This window comes from Larimichthys crocea, chromosome I (assembly GCF_000972845.2).
Source record: "Larimichthys crocea isolate SSNF chromosome I, L_crocea_2.0, whole genome shotgun sequence".
Taxonomy (NCBI): Eukaryota; Metazoa; Chordata; class Actinopteri; family Sciaenidae; genus Larimichthys; species Larimichthys crocea.
In genome coordinates this window covers 21,322,153-21,343,382 of record NC_040011.1, presented here as the reverse complement: position 1 = coordinate 21,343,382, position 21,230 = coordinate 21,322,153, and the positions used below count along the sequence as shown (strand labels likewise).

Below are 21,230 nucleotides of genomic sequence, written 5' to 3'. Positions count from 1 at the left end.
GGGGATGTACACAGTCACGGCAATGACCTGTGAAAACTCCCTCGGGAGGTAGTATGGCCGCATGCTGACCGCTAACAGCTCCAGGTCTCTGGTGCAGAGTTGCTCCTTCACCCTGATGTGTCCCGGGTGGCACCATCTATCGTTCACAAACACAGCCCTTCTTCTTACCGCTCTCCGGTGCTTTCCGGTCCGCCCGGACGAGCTGGAATCCGTCCAGGTTAATGTGCTAGTCCGGAGAAAGTTCAGTCATCCAATGATGTGTTACCAGAGTTCATTTGATTCTCTAATTATCTGCTTATGTCTCTTATATGCAGGGAGGTTAGATCAGTGTCCATGGAAACGCCCAGATGCATTGTCTGCGCTGAAATGAGCTGAGATGTATATGAAGCATGTGTAGTTCATTGCAAAATCTCCAGAAATAATAATACCATTGTTTGCTATGTTACATCCATCGTCACCTGGGTGTGGCTGGCTGCAGTAAAGAAAGGCATGAGGGTGGAGGAGAAGAGAGGAGAGACAGCTGTGGTGGGTGGGGGAGCCAGTGTGTGTCACTGTGTGTGTATGATTGTGTGGTAAATTATGAACCTAAATTAGCTGACTAGCCCTTTCTGTATTTTGTTTCCTCTTTACACACATGAGATTCATATGATGTATTGAGTCATATTAGATTCAGCATCCTGTCCTTGTGTGAGTAGTATTGACATGTCATGTTTGAGTGCTTTGGCTGAAATGCAATCTTGGAACCCATCAGCTTTTGTCTGATGGAGTATTTGTTTATAGAGATCAGCAGAAATGCGTCTTTCTCGTGTATCAAGTTGCTAATTGACCAGTGCCAAGGAATGTGAAAACCATCAGTGCTTGTAATCATTAAAAAAAAACAAAAAACAGTTCTAATAATATTTTTTTACATACACATGGAGGTCGACCAAAGGCTTTTGCCAGTTGGAATGATCAACATGCAATTCACATATCTAGCTAGCTTTGCATTTCTGCACTTGGGACTTGAATATCTCCCTCATTTAACCACTGTGCTGTGTGCTTCAAAGATGTGAGTGCATCATTTATTAACTCAGCCACAAATGGCTTGAAGGAAAGCCTAGCAGATGATGTAGAATGTACTTAAATGGCCCTCGAAAATGTAAATTGTTGCCAGACCTCATTCTCATTTAGGTGAGAGACTAAAAGGCATCAATAATGCAGATGCCAAGGCTCCAACAGCTGATTTTAAATTGTACTGATTGAGGCCTTAAAACAGACTTACTGTTGCTTATCAAATAACGTCTGGCTGTGCCTTTCTTAACACAGACATGTGCTTATTTGCCTTCTTTCTGACTTGTAATGCGTCAAATGACAAATTGTAGTTTACATGGTCCAACAGTTTTTTGACAAACAAAAGTTATCCAGCACTTCTGTGTAGTGTCTCTAGTTCTAGTTTGGGTTGTCTTATATGTATGATTCACCACAGTGTGGGTGGATGGTCTCCTGTAGCTGGTGATGTCCTGCAGGTTTCTCCACACTAACACTGCATTGTTTTCTGAAAAGCTATTTTGTATCTTTTAGTATATGAGTAGCCCCTCTGCCTGGTGCAAACACGTAAGGACTGAAAGAAGCTCATTGAGAAACAGTGAGCCAGGCCAGTTCCCCCCGCTTCCAATATAATGCTATGCTAGGCTAAAGATGTCCTAACTTTTTTGTACTGTTTGGTGCAGTTAGTTCAGTGTTTGGCGATAATTCCCTGTGGGTTCATCATTTTACATATTATTTTTAAATATTGATATTGATCTGTTGGAAATTAAGCAAATAAGCCATTTTCCAAAAGGTGAATTTTTATTTCTTGAGTCCAGATGTAGAAATGATTTCAGTACAATGAGAATGGAGGTGTAGAGAAACTATCTGCAGCCTGACAGAGAGAAAGCTGGGCATGGAAAGACTCAGCAGTGAGGATCTGACCTGCTTTGATGATCTGTTCATGGAGGACAGAGGGAGGGTAACTGAGTGAATAGTAGCCTACTGTAACCACTGCTCCTTTTGTCTTCTGATCACGTCATCAATAAATAATGAAAAAGATTTTCTAACCCTTTCATACTGATATTGGTGGTGTCATTTATAACAGATGATTTTCTGATCCCTCACCACCAGCTACTAATCAGAGCGCTAACTTATGACTGCTTTATATAACAGCTGATGTTTTGCATGGTCAGACTGCTAAACCCACATTGCAGACACCAGGTGAGAATACAGAAGGTTTATTACAAAAAGTACAACAAAAAGTACACAGCCGGGAAGGAGGAGAGTGACGGTGAGGTCCAGGGACCAAATCCAGGTCGTCTGGGTTATGAACGGAGAACAAACAAATAGCTCAGCTAGACTGAGCATGGCAGGCGGAACAGCTGAGCAAAAAGGTGGACATCAGCGCAAGCATACAAAAATCAAGGGCCAAAAGTATTTTCTGAGCCGGTAGGTTGTCTAGTTACCACAAAGGTTTCAACCAGCAGAAAGCAGAGGATAAAGCCAGGTACTGCAGTGGGAGGAGGTGGTAGTCAGGTGAATGAGGAGCAGGTGTGGTGGTCAGTCACACCCAGCCTGCACAGACAGGGGAGATAAGACACACAAATACGAAGGGCATGGAAACACATGGGAAAAGCAAATCCTAAATGATTGCTAACAAGCATTTGTCAAAATGTTGCTCTGATGTCAAATCTGTCAGCACTGTGCCTGAACACATCCTGTGTGCACACGGGAGGAGTGTTAAATCTGCTGCTCTGCTAATGTGCCTTCAACATGGCTTGTCAGTCAGCAAAGCCAAGTCACAGACCCTGACAAACTCTTATCTATGTCATTATGTAAGGGAGTAAGTTCTCTCAACTTAATGCTGGTTAATTTTTCCAAACAAGTTTCTGGGTAAAAATTTGGTCTGGCACTAAGGCAGGGACCTTTTTGCCTACCATGTTGCCTACATATCTCATGTGCATCATGCATTAAAGGACCAGTGTGTAGGATTTATTGGCATCTAGCAGTAAGGTCCTCACCTGCCCCTCTCGTGATTGAAGGAGAAACTCTGGTGGCTCTATCTGTGATAAGCCGTGAAAGGCCTGTCTGGATCCAGTGTTTAGAAACATGGTTCAACATGGCAGACTCTGTAAAGGACCCGTGGTGCATTTAAAAAGCTAATTCTCTTCTACAAATGAAACATACAAGCATAACTATTCTTATTACCAGCTGATCATTGTCTAATGAAAATACAGTTATGAATATTACATTCCGTTGCTGCTGGATTGTGTAAATAGAGCCCCCTAAATCTGACACCCTGGACCTTTAAAGGAACAACAGACCAGAGAACAGGTCACACAGTTACGTTACATTGCATTTAGCAGACGCTTTTATCCAAAGCGACTTACAGAGGAGGACATAACTTGAGAAAGGTGTAAAGGAGCACAGAATAGTTATTAGTTTTGTTAGTTTTGTTAGGCAGGGAAGCATTCTCGAAACAGAAAGGTTTTTACAAGTTTTTTAAAGGTAGAAAGGGATGTTGCTGTTCTAGTAGCCGTTGGTAGGTCATTCCACCATTTGGGGACGACCACAGAGAAGAGTCTAGAGTCACCTCGCTTTGCGAGAGGCGAGGGTACAACTAGACGGTTTGTATGAGCGGAGCGTAACGCCCTGGTCGGGACGTGAGCCTTTAGTAAGGCGCTGAGATAGGCAGGGGCAGATCCTGAGATGGTTTTGTAGGCTAGCGTCAGAGCTTTGTGTTTAATTCTGGCAGCTACAGGCAGCCAGTGCAGGTCGCTGAAGAGTGGGGTGACATGTGACCTTTTAGGTTGATTGAAAACCAGTCGCGCTGCGGCATTCTGGACCATTTGCAAAGGTTTGATCGCGCAAGCAGGTAGGCCAGCCAAGAGCGAGTTGCAGTAATCGAGGCGGGAGCTGACTGTAGCCTGAATCAGGAGCTGAGCGGCATATTGGGTCAGGTACGGTCTGATTTTTCTAATATTGTACAATGCATAGCGACATGACCTCGCTACGGAGGAAATGTGTTCAGAGAGAGAAAGACGATCATCTAGTACCACGCCCAGGTTTTTAGCAGCATGGTTAGGGGTAATGGTGACAGTACCAATTTTCAGGTTGAAGTCATGGCAGATTGACTCATGGGCAGGGATGACCAGGAGTTCGGTTTTTGACAGATTAAGCTGGAGATGGTGGTCTTTCATCCAAGTTGACAGATCAGAGAGACAGGCGGAGATGCGTGCGGAGACCGTGGTGTCGTCCGGCTGGAACGACAGGTATAGCTGTGTGTCATCGGCATAGCAGTGGTAGGAGAAGCCGTGTGAGCGGATAACATGGGACAGCGAGGTGGTGTAGATGGCAAACAGAAGGGGACCCAGCACCGACCCCTGCGGCACCCCCGTGGAGAGGGTATGAGTCGATGACAGACGACCTTGCCAAGACACATTAAAGGAGCGTCCAGCGAGGTAGGACTCGAGCCAGGAGTGGGCAGAGCCTGTAATGCCCATGTTAGCGAGTGTGGTTAGGAGTATGTCGTGATTGACTGTATCGAAGGCAGCCGATAAGTCGAGAAGGATGAGTACAGATGATTGCCCTCGTGCTCTGGCTGTTTTTAAGGCTTCTGAGACAGATAGTAAGGCTGTTTCGGTGGAGTGGCCACTTCTGAAACCCGATTGCTTTGGGTCAAGTAGGTGGTGATGGGTGAGGAAGTCAGTGACTTGTTTAGAGACCGCCCTCTCAATGGTTTTCGAGAGGAAGGGAAGCAGTGACACCAGCCGATAATTTTCAACCAAGGCGGGGTTAAGCGTAGACTTTTTCAGTAATGGCGTAACTCTGGCTTGTTTGAAGGCCGCTGGAAATACGCCTGAGGGCAGTGAGGCATTAATCACGGATGTGATCGGTGGGACTACCGTAGGAGGGCATTAATCACGGATGTGATCGGTGGGACTACCGTAGGAGCAATATCTTGTAGGAGTTTAGAGGGGATGGGGTCCAGCGGGCAGGTGGTGGGTCGGTTGTTAATGATCAGTTTGAATACCTTGTCTTCCGAGAGAGGGGTGAACGAGGAGAGAGTTGCGCTGTTGTCTCGGGGGGGTAGCAGGTTGTGACCGGGGGGATCACAAAATTGTTTGCTGATAATTGCCACCTTGTCTGTGAAGAAGGAGGCAAAGCTGTCAGCAGTGAGGTTGGTGGCAGGTGGGGGTGGGGGAGGATTGAGCAGCGATTTGAAGGCGGAGAAGAGTTTCCGTGTGTCAGTTGTGCTGCTGATTTTCTTGTTGTAATATTCCATTTTAGCAGTCGTGGCAGATGAAGAGAATGACACAGTGTTACAGCAGTGATGTCACCATCTGGTTCAGAGAGCATATATAAACCAAACTGTTTGTTTTTCCATCGATCAGTTGAATATCTGTACAGTATGACTTCTGACAACAGAGTGCATGAAGTAAAAGTGATTTTGTGTGTTGTTTATAACAAATGATGAGTGATGATTGATCCTTGGCACTTCATAAATGAAGTTATAATAGCAACTTGATGAGCTTTGGCAACTGCCATAACTGACAGGCTTCACAGCCTCTGATAACGCCACTCCCCAGACGTCCTGCAACCCCATACACTGCAGTACAACCTAACTGAACACAACCCAAACAGCGCAGTGTATACACGGTCCGTTACAGTATTGTTGTTTAAAAATGCATAAAAATAAATCAGATTACTCGATTTATCGCTGAAATATTCAGTAGAATACTCAACTTCAGAAAGAATGGGTAGCTGCAGCCCTTCTTTCAAATGTATCAAAGTCATCTGTGGGTGCTCCAAGTTTAACCACACATGGTCTCTTCTGTAGTTTTCTCCTCCACCACAGTACTTTGAATTGCAGATATCCGATAATCTTGGTTTGGTACTTTTATTCTATTCATGCAGTTTTTTGTACATGTTGTGTTCAGTTTAGTCAAACTAGCTACCTCAGCAGTCAGAACTTCAGACGGTATTTACATGTACATTTTATATACTTCACCACTCTGACTAATATGTGTTATAATAAAAGTTCCCTGTGTATTTGCTCTTGTCCTGTATTCTGTCTTTATGTAGTCCGCTTTGGTGTCCCGTGAAAACCCAGAGCAGCTGATCATCGCCTTAGAACCAGAGGCAGCATCAATCTACTGCCGCAAGCTCCGCCTCCACCAGATGGTGGATCTGGGCACCCAGACCACCCAGAACGGCTTCAGCCCCACTGAAAACGTGGGGAGTGGGATGACCCAAGGTACATCCCATCAACACTCACATCAAGTTCTGATTTCATGTTGATGCGTTCATGTGATTTATGACTCCTGTGCTGCTCTTCTGAGTGGATTTTTCTGAATATGGAGCATTAATGTGGACATTGTAACATACTTCTTTTCATCTTGTTGAATGTCTTCCCCTCCATAGTTTCTCCTGGTCATGGTAAACATGCTTTCTTTTAATTTCAGACACCAAGTGCATGATGGTTCAACAGCTTTACTTTTCTTTTTTTCACATTTCAGCTTGCTTTTGCTTCACGTCTGTTATACAAAAAGCACATTTTGATACATAATGAAAACTTCAGTATTAAATGATTCATATGACTGGTTTGCTCTAAGATCCAAATTTCCTCCTCTCACAGTTTTGGTGATACAAAAATATATACTGTAGATGTAAATGCTCTGATAGATGTCATTTACCAGTATGTGCAGCAACAGACAAGACCCACCTCTCCTTCCTTTCCACAAGTATGTGAAAGATTTTGTTCATCACCACTTTTAAAAAAGGATCCACAACGTTTCTTTTAGTCTAACTCTTATCCTGTCTATAAAGATGCCCACAGCATACAGTACCATTAACTTGCATGCAAACAAGATATGTGGAGATGCTTGTAGTTTGTTTTGTAAAAAGTAAAGATTCCTTTCTTTAGGTTTATGTTTGTTGACCTGTTCGTTTTTCTCTCATCCATGTCCACCAGATGATTGTTTGCTCATGTTGAAAACCCTGGAAGGTGTTTAGGAGAATCATGTCCATCTGACATTTATGGATTCTGCAGTCAAACTCATCTAAACTCTGATGCATGAAGACGTTCACATGTTCAACATTTATTGAAGCACAGGTTTAGGCCTTCCCCATTAGAAATGCTAAATGTATTCACTGTGGTGACAAAATACTTCAGATTTTCAGTTGATTTTGTCCTTCATTATCAAACACTACAAAATGCTGATCGGGCACAGAAGGAGAAAGTTATATTGTGTGTGTGTCTTTACATTTTAGACATGGAGGGCCTGAATGCATCTTTACCTGTGGAACAAAATTTCCCCCTTTTGACCAAAGAATTTCAGTTACTATGAACTAAATCTGGAACTAAAATTCATGCACATTCCTTTTGCACCAGTGATGTTCATTACTGCAAACTCCATTTCAATAGTTCCAGGGTCTACCTCAGAGAAGGCAAGTTTTGGCTCTGGAACCTTAAGATTTTCGATCAGAGGAAATAGGGATCCTAAAAATATTTTCTGGCCCCCTTGGTCCAGCATTTTTTCCTGTTTTTGTTCCTGTCATCCCTATACTCGCTCCAAGTGTGTCAAATAACAGACGGGGAGGTTTTATTGTATGTCTATGCTGGACACTTTGCTACATCTCCGACCTCCTGCACGTCCACATCTTCTCATAGTCTCTTAAGTTATCAGACCAGATGTTTCTGGCTCAGCATTCTGCATCATCTACAGTACACAACCTTGCATTCTTTATGCTGTCCCCAGATGATGGTGCACTAATGACCTCTGACCTTTCTTGTAGCTCACCCTCAGGGCAAAATGTAGGTCATGTACAGATTTGCTGTTGGTTTTGCTTGAAGATGTAAGATGAACAGTTTTCATGTTCATGTCCAGTTGCAGCTACGGATATGCATGTCCTAGTAAAACACACACATGCTTTAACAATACATATTATATTCATGGCACTGGCTGCCATGCAAGGTGCCAGCTGCTGATCAGCTTGGGGGCTAACCATTCATACACATTCACACACTGATGGCACAGCCTCAGGGACCAATTTGCGGTTCAGTATTCTGCCCAAGAACACTTCAACATGAAGACGTTATTACATAACATATTACATAACTCTACCTCCTGAGCAGCTGTAGCTCAGTGTGTGAATGTGTATGAATGGTTGTCTCCTCAAACTGATGAACAGTTGGCACCTTACATGGCAGCAAATGCCATCAGTGTATGAATGTGTGTGAATGGGTGAATGAGATATGTAGTGTAAAAGAGCTTTGAGTGGTTGGAAGACTAGAAAGGAGATATATAAGTACAGTCCATTTGCCATTTACAAAAAACACAATAACATAAGCACATTATGTTTTACTGCTCATGTTATGTCAGTTATCTCATGTATTCTCTTAGACAAGTCAACATTTCATTCTGTAGGGACACATTTTGCAGTGACAGCTTTATTGTTTTGTTGTTTTTTTTAAATATTAATTTTGTAATAGAACTGTTCTGTTGAAAATCATTGTCAAGTAACTGTTGTGCATTTATATAATGTTGTTGGAATGTTAGGCTGACGTAATGTTAAGTGTAGACCTCTCTCATGCCCTCTGCAAAGCTAATGAGAGTTGTCCTTCCTTCTCTGTATTGTTTCCTCTGTGTAGTAGGAAATGTCCCTCTGACATTTACTTCTGCCAGCTCTTCCTGCTATTAGCCAGTTAACCTCACAAGGTCACAAGGCTTCACTGAACTCGAGGTTCAATAGCCTGCAGTAGTAGACTGTGGTTGTAGGAAGTAAAAACATGAATATTTTTGTCGGTGTGCAGATATTTTTAGAAAATTTTCTATTAATCAAAACCACCTATCAGACTCAGACTTTGAGCTTAAACTAGCATCATAGCCTGGATGTGTTTTCCTTTCCAATCTTGAAGTGTTAATGTAGAATTCTGAACCTGCTTGGTCGATTGTTCTCGTCATGGTTCTCTTTGGAAAGTCAGATGTGTTCTTGCAGTCACAGGTTCTTAAATGATGTCCTGATGAAGTCTTGATGTTTTGTCTAGCGTTTTAAAGCCGTCACTTTCCCCACGTTCTCACTGTGATGAACATGATTGGTCACTCTCTTGTGACAGATAGTTAAAAAGCTGTTGATTGCATCTTTATACTTATACTTTATACTCATTGTACTCATGCTCGGCTCTTCTTGTTTTAGACTGAATAACTTTGTTTAGAAGTCTGCAGGGATCAGACTTGATCACTGTATGAATCCATGTGCACTTCAGCCTGCCACTTGCCTCACGCAACACTCTATATGAGCCACACAGCTTCACACTGCAGAGCTTCACGCCTTCATCACGCTCACCAGAACATTCTCTCTCTGTTAACAACCAGCTAAGGAGCATGTTCGGCGCAACCGGCAGAGCCGCACCTTTTTGGTGGAAAATGTCATAGGGGAGCTTTGGTCGGAGCTGGAAGAAGGTAGAGTCTTTCTCTTCTTTTATCATGTTATGATTACGTTTCCTGTTCCTCTACGGTGAATGGTCTTGAGGTTTCCTGTGCTGCTAATCTGTCATATTAGGCACTAGCTTTAGATGTTGGTAGATATAGAGCATGCTGGGATGTTTGTGATACTTTAATTAACTGGAGATCTGTAGAGACAGAGAGTCATATTTACACAAAAAGACATAAAAGGTAAATGTGTTTTTTTTTACATTTTTATTACATTTCATCTATATTAGGTATGGCTCAACTTCGGTTTGATTTTCAGAGCACTTTGCATTGGTTCTTTTAGTTTTGATAACATTGTACTAACTCATGGGATTTCTGAGATCTTGGAACATCATCACTTAAAGTCAATCCGACAAGTAGATGATCAGATAGGTTGTAAACAAACTCTGAGGTAAGTTCAAGTATATTTGGAAGAGAAGACTAGCAAAACAATGCTGGAACAGCAAAATGACCCAAACTGCCTGCTGTGAACATCAATCACAGTTTACACGCTGTTAGTCTGACTGTGTGATGGAGGATAATTAACAACATGTCAGGTGTGTTCACGTTGAGTTTACAACAGAATGAAGTAGTTAGTGAATGTGGTTTGTTTACAAACTGTCTGATCGTCTCGCTGCTTGTTTGCCGCCTTGTCAGATGAAGTGAGTGTATTGTTGTCATTTTCAACTCATAGAAATTATGGGCAGACTTAAGTATTCCTATGCCCCTTAAGTGCCTTTACTAGTGCTGTCAAAATTAACGCGTTAATTTAGTCGATTAATTTTAAACAATTAACACGTTAAAAAAAATGTATGCAATTAACGCGTTCAAATAAATTAACGCGGTTTTGTTTACTTCCGGTGGCGGCTGACCCATAGCCTTTTTGAGCGCTGAATCGTACGTCGACGTCGCCGCCATTTTGGATGTGGCAAAGTAGAGCTTTGTTTCCCAGATATATTAGTGTGTGTGTGAATGGGTGTATAAGAGGCATTAACTTAAAGCCCTCACGGAGACTGCGCCCTGGGCGGTCGCCCACATTGCCCATAGCTAAAACCGGCCCTGCTTGTATTAGTTTACGGGCAGATCTGCCACATCCAATATGGCAGACGCGTTAACGTATCGCAGCAACGGACCAACCTGCTCAGTGAGGCATCTATGTATATATGTCTATGATCTATCCTAACTAAAAGAGAGTCTATGGCGGAAAGATGGATAAGGACGGACTTTTAGGGGGAACATTTCATTTTAAAAAGTTGCCCGACGGCTCGTTGGACAAAAACAAGGCAATTTGCACAGTTTGCAAAGCCGAATTTAAATTCCACAGAAGTAACACGACTTTAACATATCACCTCAAAGCAAAACACCCTGCTGAAATTACCTCCACGGGACCTCGCCAGTCTACACTACAGGAGTGTGGCACTCGTCAGTATATTTCCTCATTCTGGCTTTTTTCTATTTGCACTGTGCATATGTGCACCTTAAGCCAATAAAATAAATTAATTTAAATATACTTTCTCTGGGTTTATTCTACATTAATTTGATAATTTTACATAAATAAATATTCATTATAAGCTTCAGTCTCAGAAAAATGCAATTAATTGATTGATAAATTAATCGCGATTAATTACAGAAATTTTTGCGATTAATTAGTTAATTTAATTTTTTAATCGATTGACAGCCCTAGCCTTTACACATAACAAACAAACATACAATGTGAATCAGTCACATGGTTTGGAGCCTCTTGAATTTCCAATGAATAACTGTGATTTCAGTTGGACTTCAGGAGACATTATTGAGTAAAATACAAATGGAGTTGGTACCTTTTAAAAGCCATTAGTATAGCTGCACACTCACACGTGGTCTATGAAATGTAGTTAAAAGTTGTTGTGTTTCACTGTTACTCATGATGTCCAGGTGTCAGCCGCTGTCCACCATGTGATCTGTGCCAAAGGCAAACCTGAGTCACTGTCTCTTCTTTCATCACCTCACCACTGTGCTGCAGATGCCACAGCTACAGCTCTGTGTGGCCTGGTTCAAAACTAAACTGTCACAAAGAGTCACATTCAGCTTCCCTTGGGAACGTTCCTCAAAACAGCAGAGTCGTGGTGAAGAGGCAGTGGCTGTATACCAGATATGTTGCATCTTTGTGTATGCTCTGTGCAGGTGACCGGTATGTGGTGGTGGACTGTGGTGGAGGAACAGTGGACCTGACTGTCCATCAGATCCGTCTACCAGAGGGACATCTGAAGGAACTCTACAAGGCCTCAGGTTAAAAAACAGCAATTTCTTTCTGCTTTCTGCAGCTGAGGTGACATCCTATTGTTATTAATTATCAATTACAAGTATAACTCCTCTTTCCCCAGGTGGTCCCTATGGCTCTCTTGGGATTGACTATGAATTTGAGAAGCTGCTGTGTAAGATCTTTGGCCAAGATTTCATCGACCAATTTAAGATCAAGAGGCCGGCCGCCTGGGTGGACCTAATGATTGCATTTGAGTCTCGGAAGAGGGCGGCAGCCCCCGATAGAACCAACCCCCTCAACATTAACCTGCCCTTCTCCTTCATTGACTACTACAAAAAGTTCAGGGGCCACAGTGTGGAACACGCCCTGCGCAAAAGCAAGTGAGTGTGTTTAGCATGCACTTTCAAATTCAAACACAAGTTTCCAGCAGTAACAGCAGGAATGGGGCAGGCAAAGTTGCAGGTTAGGGATCAGGTTCAGGTTCAGCTTACAGATCAGCAATTACCGGGAATGTGCCAGTTATTCACAAGCATGGACCACACCATCAACAAGATATGTTTATATGATTTATTGACTAAATTAAAGATTGTGAGTGACGCGAGTGAAGTGGCGCAGTTGAGATGTGGTCCGGCTCCTGAAACTCGGCTTAAAGCTTTAATTCTCTAAGATGCATATATATATATATATATATATATTAGTATCTATATTTATATATCTTATATATCTATATATATATATGCCTTCTTCTACAAACCTGATTTCTGCTTTAGAGGAATGTGCTTCAATCAGTGTGTCGATCTTACTCATAAGATTTTTTAAAGTATTATGAACTTTGGCACTAGCAGAGGTCATTAGTCATCAGTGATGACAGAGGTTTCACTATTATAGATCACAGATATAGATTTAGAGTGGTTCATTGATTATTATGGATGACAGTGGACCGACATATGTACTTATTAGGGAGCAGAGGTATAAATGGAGCTGGTGGAAACGCAGCACTCACTATAAAAACACCTCCTGACCTGCATTAGAAGTCAGGGAAGATATTAATGGTGATATAACTTTTCACTTCCAGTCATTAGAGTACTATAACCACTGACGTGGGACTACTGTGGAGTCTAGATTTTAATGGCCCCGTCTCATGTCTGTGTGGATTTTCATAACCCCACAGTGAGGGATATTAAAAAATATTAATATGGGTGAAATTGAAGCCCTCAGTGACCCTCAGGCTCCTGACTGGAAATAGTCTGTCTCATTGTGCTGGAAAGCCTTGGGAGGGGACAACATTACGTGCACATACATGCACATACTGAACATGAGTCACACACATGGGATCAAAGCAGATGGGTACTATGGATTATTTCAGGATTTACGATTAGACAGACAGACAGCAGCAGGCGTAGAGAAGAGTGCTTGTAGGCCTCAGGAGACTGGACTGAGGGAAATGGCTTACAAAGCGGTCGATGATGGTGGTCCATACAGAGCCCGGGCTATCACAGCTCTTTGCTTCTGCTTTTCAACAGAAGAACACAGTGGCTAATCTGAAAATACCACATTTCTCTTCATCTATCCACCAAAAGTACTTTATGGGTGTATTTTAAGCACAATCATGTCGATCATCTTTTGGATGAAGAGCTCTGATCACACTGTTTACAGCCTGATCAGCAGCAAACAGCAGATAGACAGACAGAGATGAGCTGGTGAACACAGTGGAGCATTAAGCAGCTAAAGAGACATATATGTTTCTCATATGGTGATGGAGTACTATAACATTTTGGACATATTTATTAACTAGAAAAAAAAAACACCTCAAATAGTAATTTTTAACATGTTTATTTAGACACTGGAGCAGCTAGCACTTACACGCTCACAATTACCATTAGCATGTTAGCATTAGCATGTTAGCATTAGCATGTTAGCGCTGATGCACTAGCAATTAACATTAACATGTTAACATTAGTATGTTCGCGCTGATGCGCTAGCAATTAGCATTTTAGCATTAGCATGTTAACATTATCATGTATTTCATTCTTAGTGGCTAAAGCTAGTTAATGTTAACATGTTAACATTAGCATGTTAGCATTAGCATGTTAGCATTAGCATGTTAGCATTAGCATGTTAACGCTGATGCAATGACGTGCTAGCAATTAACATTAGCATGTTACCATTAGCATGTTAACATTAGCATGTTAACGCTGATGCACTAGCAATTAGTATTAAAATGTTAGCATTAACAATTACCATTAGCTTGTTATCATTAACATGTTAACATTATCATGTTAGCGTTGATGCACTAAGAATTAACATTAGCATGTTAACATTAGCATTTTCTGCCTGCTGGCCCCTCCCCCCTCTCCTCCTTCAAGCAGGCTGAGGTTGACAAGCAACCAGGACCAAATCAGCAGCAGCTGATCTGCACCTGTCTTAAAATGTCAGTTGGAAATCCTGACAGAGACTGAGAGAAAATGCTGAGACCTTCCCTCGAAGAGGAGGGATCTCTGGCCAAACCGTATTTCCAATCATTGAACCGACATAACTGGGAGCATCGTGTGTCCTTCCTGATCGCCTACATATTCGTTTTGTGTCGATAAATGAAGAAATGTGCCCTTAGGAGCAAGAGAGAGAAACGTTACTTCTGCCTTCCTCCAGAAAATTTCCCGCCTTTTTAACATGGGAGTGTATGAGGCTGAGGATTGGAGTTGCTGCCACATTTTTGCGTGTCACGCCAAAACTATAAAGCTGGCAGCCTCGAATTTTCCTACGTTTCTAGCTATAAATGATTTCTGTAGCTTCACATTTGCGGCCACAGTCGCAGTTTACAAATTTATTTTTCGACGACTTTTTCTCTCCCTCTCCACTCTAGCAATGACATCACTCACTCTAGCTCTGGAAAGTTCTCGCAGTACACACCCATTCATTTTTTTGTGTCGGCCGGGAATCGATTGCTATGACTTTTCGGCAAACGTTTTTGCCAAAAATCGCCAAAAACATTTGCCGAAAAGTCATAGCAATCGATTCCCGGCCGAGCTGCACGTTTTGATACCTGTTTTGTGTGTGTGCGACAAAAAAAAAGGGCGTAAGAATAAGCATAAGAAGAACTAGAAAAATTTCTAAAGAAATTTTGAGTGTGCCTAACTCTGGCCCCGTCATCCCCATGCATTATTACTGACACTGCTCAGCAAATTCAGTATTAATACAACAAGCTGTGTCATCATTGCCTTTTTACTGGGCTCTTATTTTGAAGGGACTCTTATTTTGAAAAACTTGTCCTATGCGTGTGTGTGTGTGTGCATACATGTGTGCTTGATCTGTGTGTGTGTGTGTGTGTGTGTGTGTGTGTGTGTGTGCGTCTGCCTGTCTGTCTGCCTGTGTGTGGTGTGTCTGTCTCTCTATGTGTTTGTGAGAGACAAGGATAAAATGGCCGTAGTCTTGATAGTCTGATATCATACAGAGACTTCAAAAAAGTTAGTCAAAGGCATGCTTGAGGTTGCCAAGCAACCAGGGTGAGCTGCAGGTCAGAGTAATTAATCACAGGTGCTGCATGCAGCCTGTCTGTCCCACTGAGATGCACAGTATATGTCTGAATGATCCCCCTCGAAGGTGGCCAAAAAAAACCTATAAGGTATGCCTCAAACCAAAATCTGAAATGACTAGAAGAATGCTCGTCTCGTGGAGCATGTCTGTGCCAAGTTTCAGGCAAAAATTGTATAAACTTTGGCCTCAAGAGTCAGAGCAAGCACACGTGCTCTTTACAGCTAGCGCTGACGCGCTAGCTGCTCTCCTGTCTGCCATTTTACACAGACAGGTTCAAATTAAGTGCCAAGAACTACTAAAATGGCTGCTGCTCGGCTTCTGCTGGCCCCTCCCCCCTCTCCTCCTTCAAGCAGGCTGAGGTTGCCAAGCAACCAGGATCAACTGTAATCAGCAGAGCAGTTACTGCACCTGTTAGAATGTCACTTAGAGACTGAGAGAAAATGCTGAGACCTCCTCTCGAACAGGAAGGATTTCTGGCCAAAACCGTATTTCCAATCATTGAACTGGCTTGACCACAAGCAGGATGAGTCCTTCCTGATTGTCTACATATTCGTTTTGTGTCGATAAATGAAGAAATGTGCCCTCAGGAGCAAGAGAGAGAAATGTTACTTCTGCCTTCCTCCAGAAAATTTCCCACTTTTTTAACATGGGAGTATATGAGGCTGTGAGGGGGAGTAGTCGATCAATTAGCGCATAGGGAGCCAAAACTATAACAGAGACAGCTTCAACAGTGTTATCACTGCGACCGCCTCGAATTTTCCTACGTTTGAGGGGATAATCATGTCTGTAGCTGTGCATTTGCGGCCACAGTCGCAGTTTACAAATGTATTTTTCGCCGACTTTTTCCCTCCCCCTCCACTCTAGCGATGACATCACTCACTCTAGCTCTGGAAAGTTCTCGCAATACACACCCATTCATTTTTTGGCGTGGTTTTTGGCGATTTTTGGCAAAACTGTTTGCCGAAAGTCTTAGAAAAGTCATAGCAATCGATTCCCGGCCGAGCCGGTCGTTTTAATACCCGTTTTGTGTATGTGAGACAAAAAAAGGGCGTAAGAATAAGTTTAATAACTAGAAAAATTTCTATAGAAATTTTGAGTGTGCGTGACTCTGGCCCCGTCGTCCCCATGCATTATTACTGACGCTGCTCAGCAAATTCAGTACTAGAAAAGAAATTTTGAGAGTGACGAGTGGGCTGTTGCTGGGGGTCTGTATCCAAAAAGCACACCTCAAACAGTCATTTTTAACATGTTTATTTAGACACAGGAGCAGCCAGCGCTTACATGCTAGCAATTAGCATGTTGGCATGATCATGTTAACATTAGCATGTATTTAATTCCTAGTGGCTAATGCTAATTATCATTAGCATGTTAATGCACTAGCTGCTCTGCTGTCTCTGTCTGCCATTTTAGACAGACAAGTTCAAATTAAGTGCCAAGAACTACTAAAATGGCCACCGCTTCTGCCTGCTGGCCCCTCCCCCCTCTCCTCTTTCAAGCAGACTGAGGTTGCCAAGCAACCAGGACCTAATTAGCAGCAGCTGATTTGAACCTGTTAAAATGTCAGTTAAAAATCCTGAGACTGAGAGAAAATGCTGAGACCTTCCCTCGAAGAGGAAGGACTTTTGGCCAAACCGTAATTCCAATCATTGAACCGGCTTAACTTTCAGCATCGTGAGCCCTTCCTGATCGTCTACATAGTCGTTTTGTGTTGATAACTAAAGAAATGTGACCTTAGGAGCAGAGAGAGAACGTTGCTTCTGCTTTTCCTCCAGAAAATTTCCCGCCTTTTTAACATGGGAGTATATGAGGCTGAGGATGGGAGTTGCTGCCGCATATTTGCGTGTCATGCCAAAACTATAGTCTGACGCTTTGGCAGGCGAATGTGGTGAATGACAAATTTTGCTACTCTTCTATGTATAAATCGTGTCTGTATGGCTCATTTGAGGCCACGGTAGTCGTACGTTTTTTTTTTTCACGGATCGTTCTCTCCCCTCTCCACTCTAGCGATGACATCACTCACTCTAGCTCTGGAAAGTTCTCGCAATACACACCCATTCATTTTTTGGCGTGGTTTTTGGCGATTTTTGGCAAAACCGTTTTTCCCGAAAGTCTTAGAAAAGTCATAGCAATCAATTCCCGGCCGAGCCGGTCGTTTTGATACCCGTTTTGTGCGACAAAAACTCTGGGAGGAGTAGCGAGCCAAAAAAAGGGCGTAAGAATAACTAGAAAAATTTCTAAAGAAATTTTGAGTGTGCCTGACTCTGGCCCCGTCGCCCCCATGCATTATTACTGACACTGCTCAGAAAATTCAGTATTAATACAACAAGCTGTGTCATCATTGCCTTTTTATTGGGCTCTTTTTTTGAAGGGACTCTTATTTTGAAAAACCTGTCCTGTGTGTGTGTGTGTGTGTGCGTACATGTGTGCTTGATCTGTGTGTTGTGTGTGTGTGTGTGTGTGTGCGTCTGCCTGTCTGTCTGCCTGTGTGTGGTGTGTCTGTCTCTCTATGTGTTTGTGAGAGACAAGGATAAAATGGCCGACATTAAAAATGTAGTCTTGATAGTCTGATATCATACAGGACTTCAAAAGTTAGTCAAAGGCATGCTTGAGGTTGCCAAGCAACCAGGGTGAGCTGCAGGTCAGAGTAATTAGTCACAGGTGCTGCATGCACTGTCTGTCCCCCTGAGATGCACAGTATATGTCTGAATGATCCCCCTTGAAGGTGGCCAAAAAAAAACCTATGAGGTATGCCTCAAACCAAAATCTGAAATGACCAGAAGAATGCTCGTCTTGTTAAAATGTCTGTGCCAAGTTTCAGGCGAAAATTGTTATAAATTTGGCCGTAGGACTCAGAGAGAAAGCACAATTGCTTCTGGTCTTCTAGAAAATTCTCGGCTCAAAATAAACATGGGAGTATATGAGGCTGTTGGCGGGGAGTAGCGATCAATCAGCCTGTTGGAGCCAAAAACCTATAGGAGACAGCTTCAATAGTGTATCACTGCGATCACCCGATTTTCCTACATTTGAAGGATATCAGTTGTAGCTGGACATTTGAGCCGGCCAGGTAGTCGAATACTGATCGTTCTCTCCCCTCTCCACTCTAGCGATGACATCACTCCTCTCGCTCTGCGAAAGTTCTCGCAATACACACCCATTCATTTTTTGGCTTAGTTTTTCTGGATTTTTGGCAAAACCGTTTGCCGAAACTCTTAGAAAAGTCATAGCACCACAGTCCCGGCCGAGCCGCACACGTTTCGATACCGTTTTGTGTATGTGCGACAAAAACTCTGGGAGAGTAGCGAACCAAAAAAAGGGCGTAAGAAAAAGTTTAATACTAGAAAAAATTTCTAAAGAAATTTTGAGTGTGCCTGACTCTGGCCCCGTCGTCCCCATACATTATTACTGACACTGATCAGCAAATTCAGTACTAGAAAGAAATTTGGAGATGACGAGTGGGCTGTTGCTGGGGGTCTGTATCCAAAAAAGCACACCTCACACGTCATTTTTACAGTTTATTTAGACACAGGAGCGCAGCCACTTACGTGCTAGCATTAGCATTAGGCTTTTTTAGCTAGCAGTTACCATTAGCATGTTGCATTAGCATGTTAGCTTAACATGTTAACGCTGATGCGCCAGCAGTTAGCATTGATGTTAACTTAGCATGTGCATAGCATGTTAGCATTAGCATGTTATTTCATGTTATTATCAGCTCATGTTAGCGCTGATGGGCTAGCAGTTAGCATTAGCATGTTAACATTACGATGTTAATATTTAGCATGTTTACATTAACATGTTAGCATTATCATTTTAGCATTGGCATTTTAACGCTGACATTTTGAGAGTGCGAGTGGCTGTTTGCCGGGGGTCTGTAGTCAAAAACACACTCAAATAGTCATTTTTAACATGTTTATTTAGACACAGGAGCAATTACAATGTCTTTTATTTTTAGTGGCTTAGTGACTATTATCCACTAAATCAGCATTAGCCGCTAAGCCACTAAAAAATTAAAAACATGGCAATTGCTAACATGTCAATGATAATTGTCTAGCGCGTCATGTTAGCAATTACCAGTCTTTAATTTTTAGTGGCTAATGTTAATTAGTATATTAGCATTTGCATTCATTTAACATTGGCCGTTAATGTTACCAGTTAGCATGTCTTTACAGTAACGCGCTAGCTTCTCTGCTGTCCTCTGACGCGCTAACAACTAATATTAGCATGTTAGCATTAACATGTATTCTTAGTGGACTGAAATTAGTGGTAGCCTTAACGTGCTAGCAATTAAACATTAGCATTTAACTTAGCATTAACAATGAGCATGATTTAATTTTAGTGGCTATAGTAATCATAAGCTTAGCAGGTTACCATTACCAGGTTAGCATTACCATGTTATATTAGCATGTATTTATACTTAATGGCTGATGTTATTGTTAAACACGCTAGCTGCTCTGCTGTCATTGTCTGTCATTTTTAGACAGACAACGCGCTGCAATTAACATTAGCACGTTAGCTTTTAGCATTTAACAGGACTGTATTGAATTCTTATGGTAATGCTATAACAGTTAGCATGTTACACATTTAACTTGTTAGGCAATGATCATTGGGGGTGTTGGTTTAGGAGCGAGCGAACGACAGTGTGGATCGAGGTCTGTAGCTGCAGCAGGGCGACCGCAGGGGGAGGGAACACAGTCACGGCAATGAACGTGAAAACTCCTCAAGGAGTATATGGCCGCATGCTGACCGCTAACAGCTCCAGGTCTCTGGTGCAGAGTTGCTCCTTCACCTGATGTGTCCCCGGGTGGCACCATCATCGTTCACAAACAACGACCCCCCTCCCTTCTTCTTACCCGCTCTCTGGTGCTTTCGGTCCGCCCGGACGAGCTGGAATCCGTCCAGGTTAATGTGCGAGTCCGGAGAAAGTTCAGTCAGCCACGTCTCCGTAAAGCACATAAGCGGCATGCCCGTACTCCCGTCTGCAGCGGGTCACGCCGTTAGCTCTTCCATCTTGTTTGGGAGAGATCTTACATTTCCCAGATGACAGATGGTAAACATGGTTATAACCGTCTTTCCTCTCTCCCGGCGCTTCACTCCCGCTCTGCATCCTCTTCTCTTCCTCCGGAACCTCTGGGATCTCCGGCCGCTCCGCGCAGTGAAGGTGGTGTTGTCCGCAGGCCTAACAGCTGATCCGGTGTAAACAATGGAGCCGTAGTTGATGGTGAGCGCGTGTTCAATGTATTTCCCACAGCCACACCAAAAAGTGCGGAAAACAGCAGGAGCAGACCACGATGTCACAATGTGAACATCCATAGTTGCACACTTGCTTAAAGTGTCGATGAGGTAAAAACACAACAAAAAAACACAAAAAGAGGTAGAAAGTTTGGAGCTGCTGTAACAAGCGGCTGCTCACTCCGGCGCTCACTATCGATATATGGCTCACTATCGATATAGCTATCGCTAGCTAGCACTTACTATTTGCACTAATTTTAGCATTGGCTGCTAATGTTAGCATTAGCAGTCTTTACAGCTAGCGCTAATGTGCTAGCTGCTCTGCTGTCCTCTGTCGGCCATTTTACACAGACAGTTCAAATGAAGCCAATAATGCTCACATGGCCACTGGGCTGCTGAGCTGTTGTCAGTTGGAACGCCAGTTGAAAATCCTGACGAGAGAGAGGGAAAATGCTGAGACCACCCTCGAAGAGGAGGTCTATGGCCAAACCGTAATTCCAATCATTGAACCGAAATCACGGGGGCATTGCGTGGCCCTTCCTGATCATCTACATATTCTTTTGTGTCGATAAGTGAAGAAAGTGCCCTCAGGAGCAGAGGAGAAGAAACGTTACTGCTGCCTTCCTTAAAAATTTCCCTACTTTTTAACATTGGAGGAATGAGGCTGAGGATGGGATATCGATCAATAGCCCTGTATAGGGAGCCAAAACTATAAAAGAGGACAGCTTCAACAGGTGTATCACTGC

General features: G+C 42.8%; 1 protein-coding gene across 7 annotated transcripts in view; it reads left to right on the top strand.

The window, feature by feature from the left end:
• The window catches only part of hspa12a (heat shock protein 12A), a 72,619-nt gene extending 60,309 nt beyond the window's left edge, over positions 1-12,310 (top strand). For 2 of the 7 annotated variants that reach the window (XM_027279966.1, XM_027279940.1), the window contains 5 exons: positions 6,094-6,265; positions 6,433-6,447; positions 9,387-9,473; positions 11,646-11,750; positions 11,846-12,308. In XM_027279966.1, coding sequence (XP_027135767.1) covers positions 6,094-6,265; positions 6,433-6,447; positions 9,387-9,473; positions 11,646-11,750; positions 11,846-12,108 — 642 coding nt within the window. In that variant the 3' untranslated portion in view covers positions 12,109-12,308. Of the gene's footprint in view, positions 1-6,093; positions 6,266-6,432; positions 6,448-9,386; positions 9,474-11,645; positions 11,751-11,845 lie in introns of all 7 variants that reach the window. The other 5 variants (XM_027279942.1, XM_027279961.1, XM_027279957.1 and 2 more) reach the window with 5 other exon arrangements.
• The last annotated feature ends 8,920 nt before the right edge of the window (positions 12,311-21,230 follow it).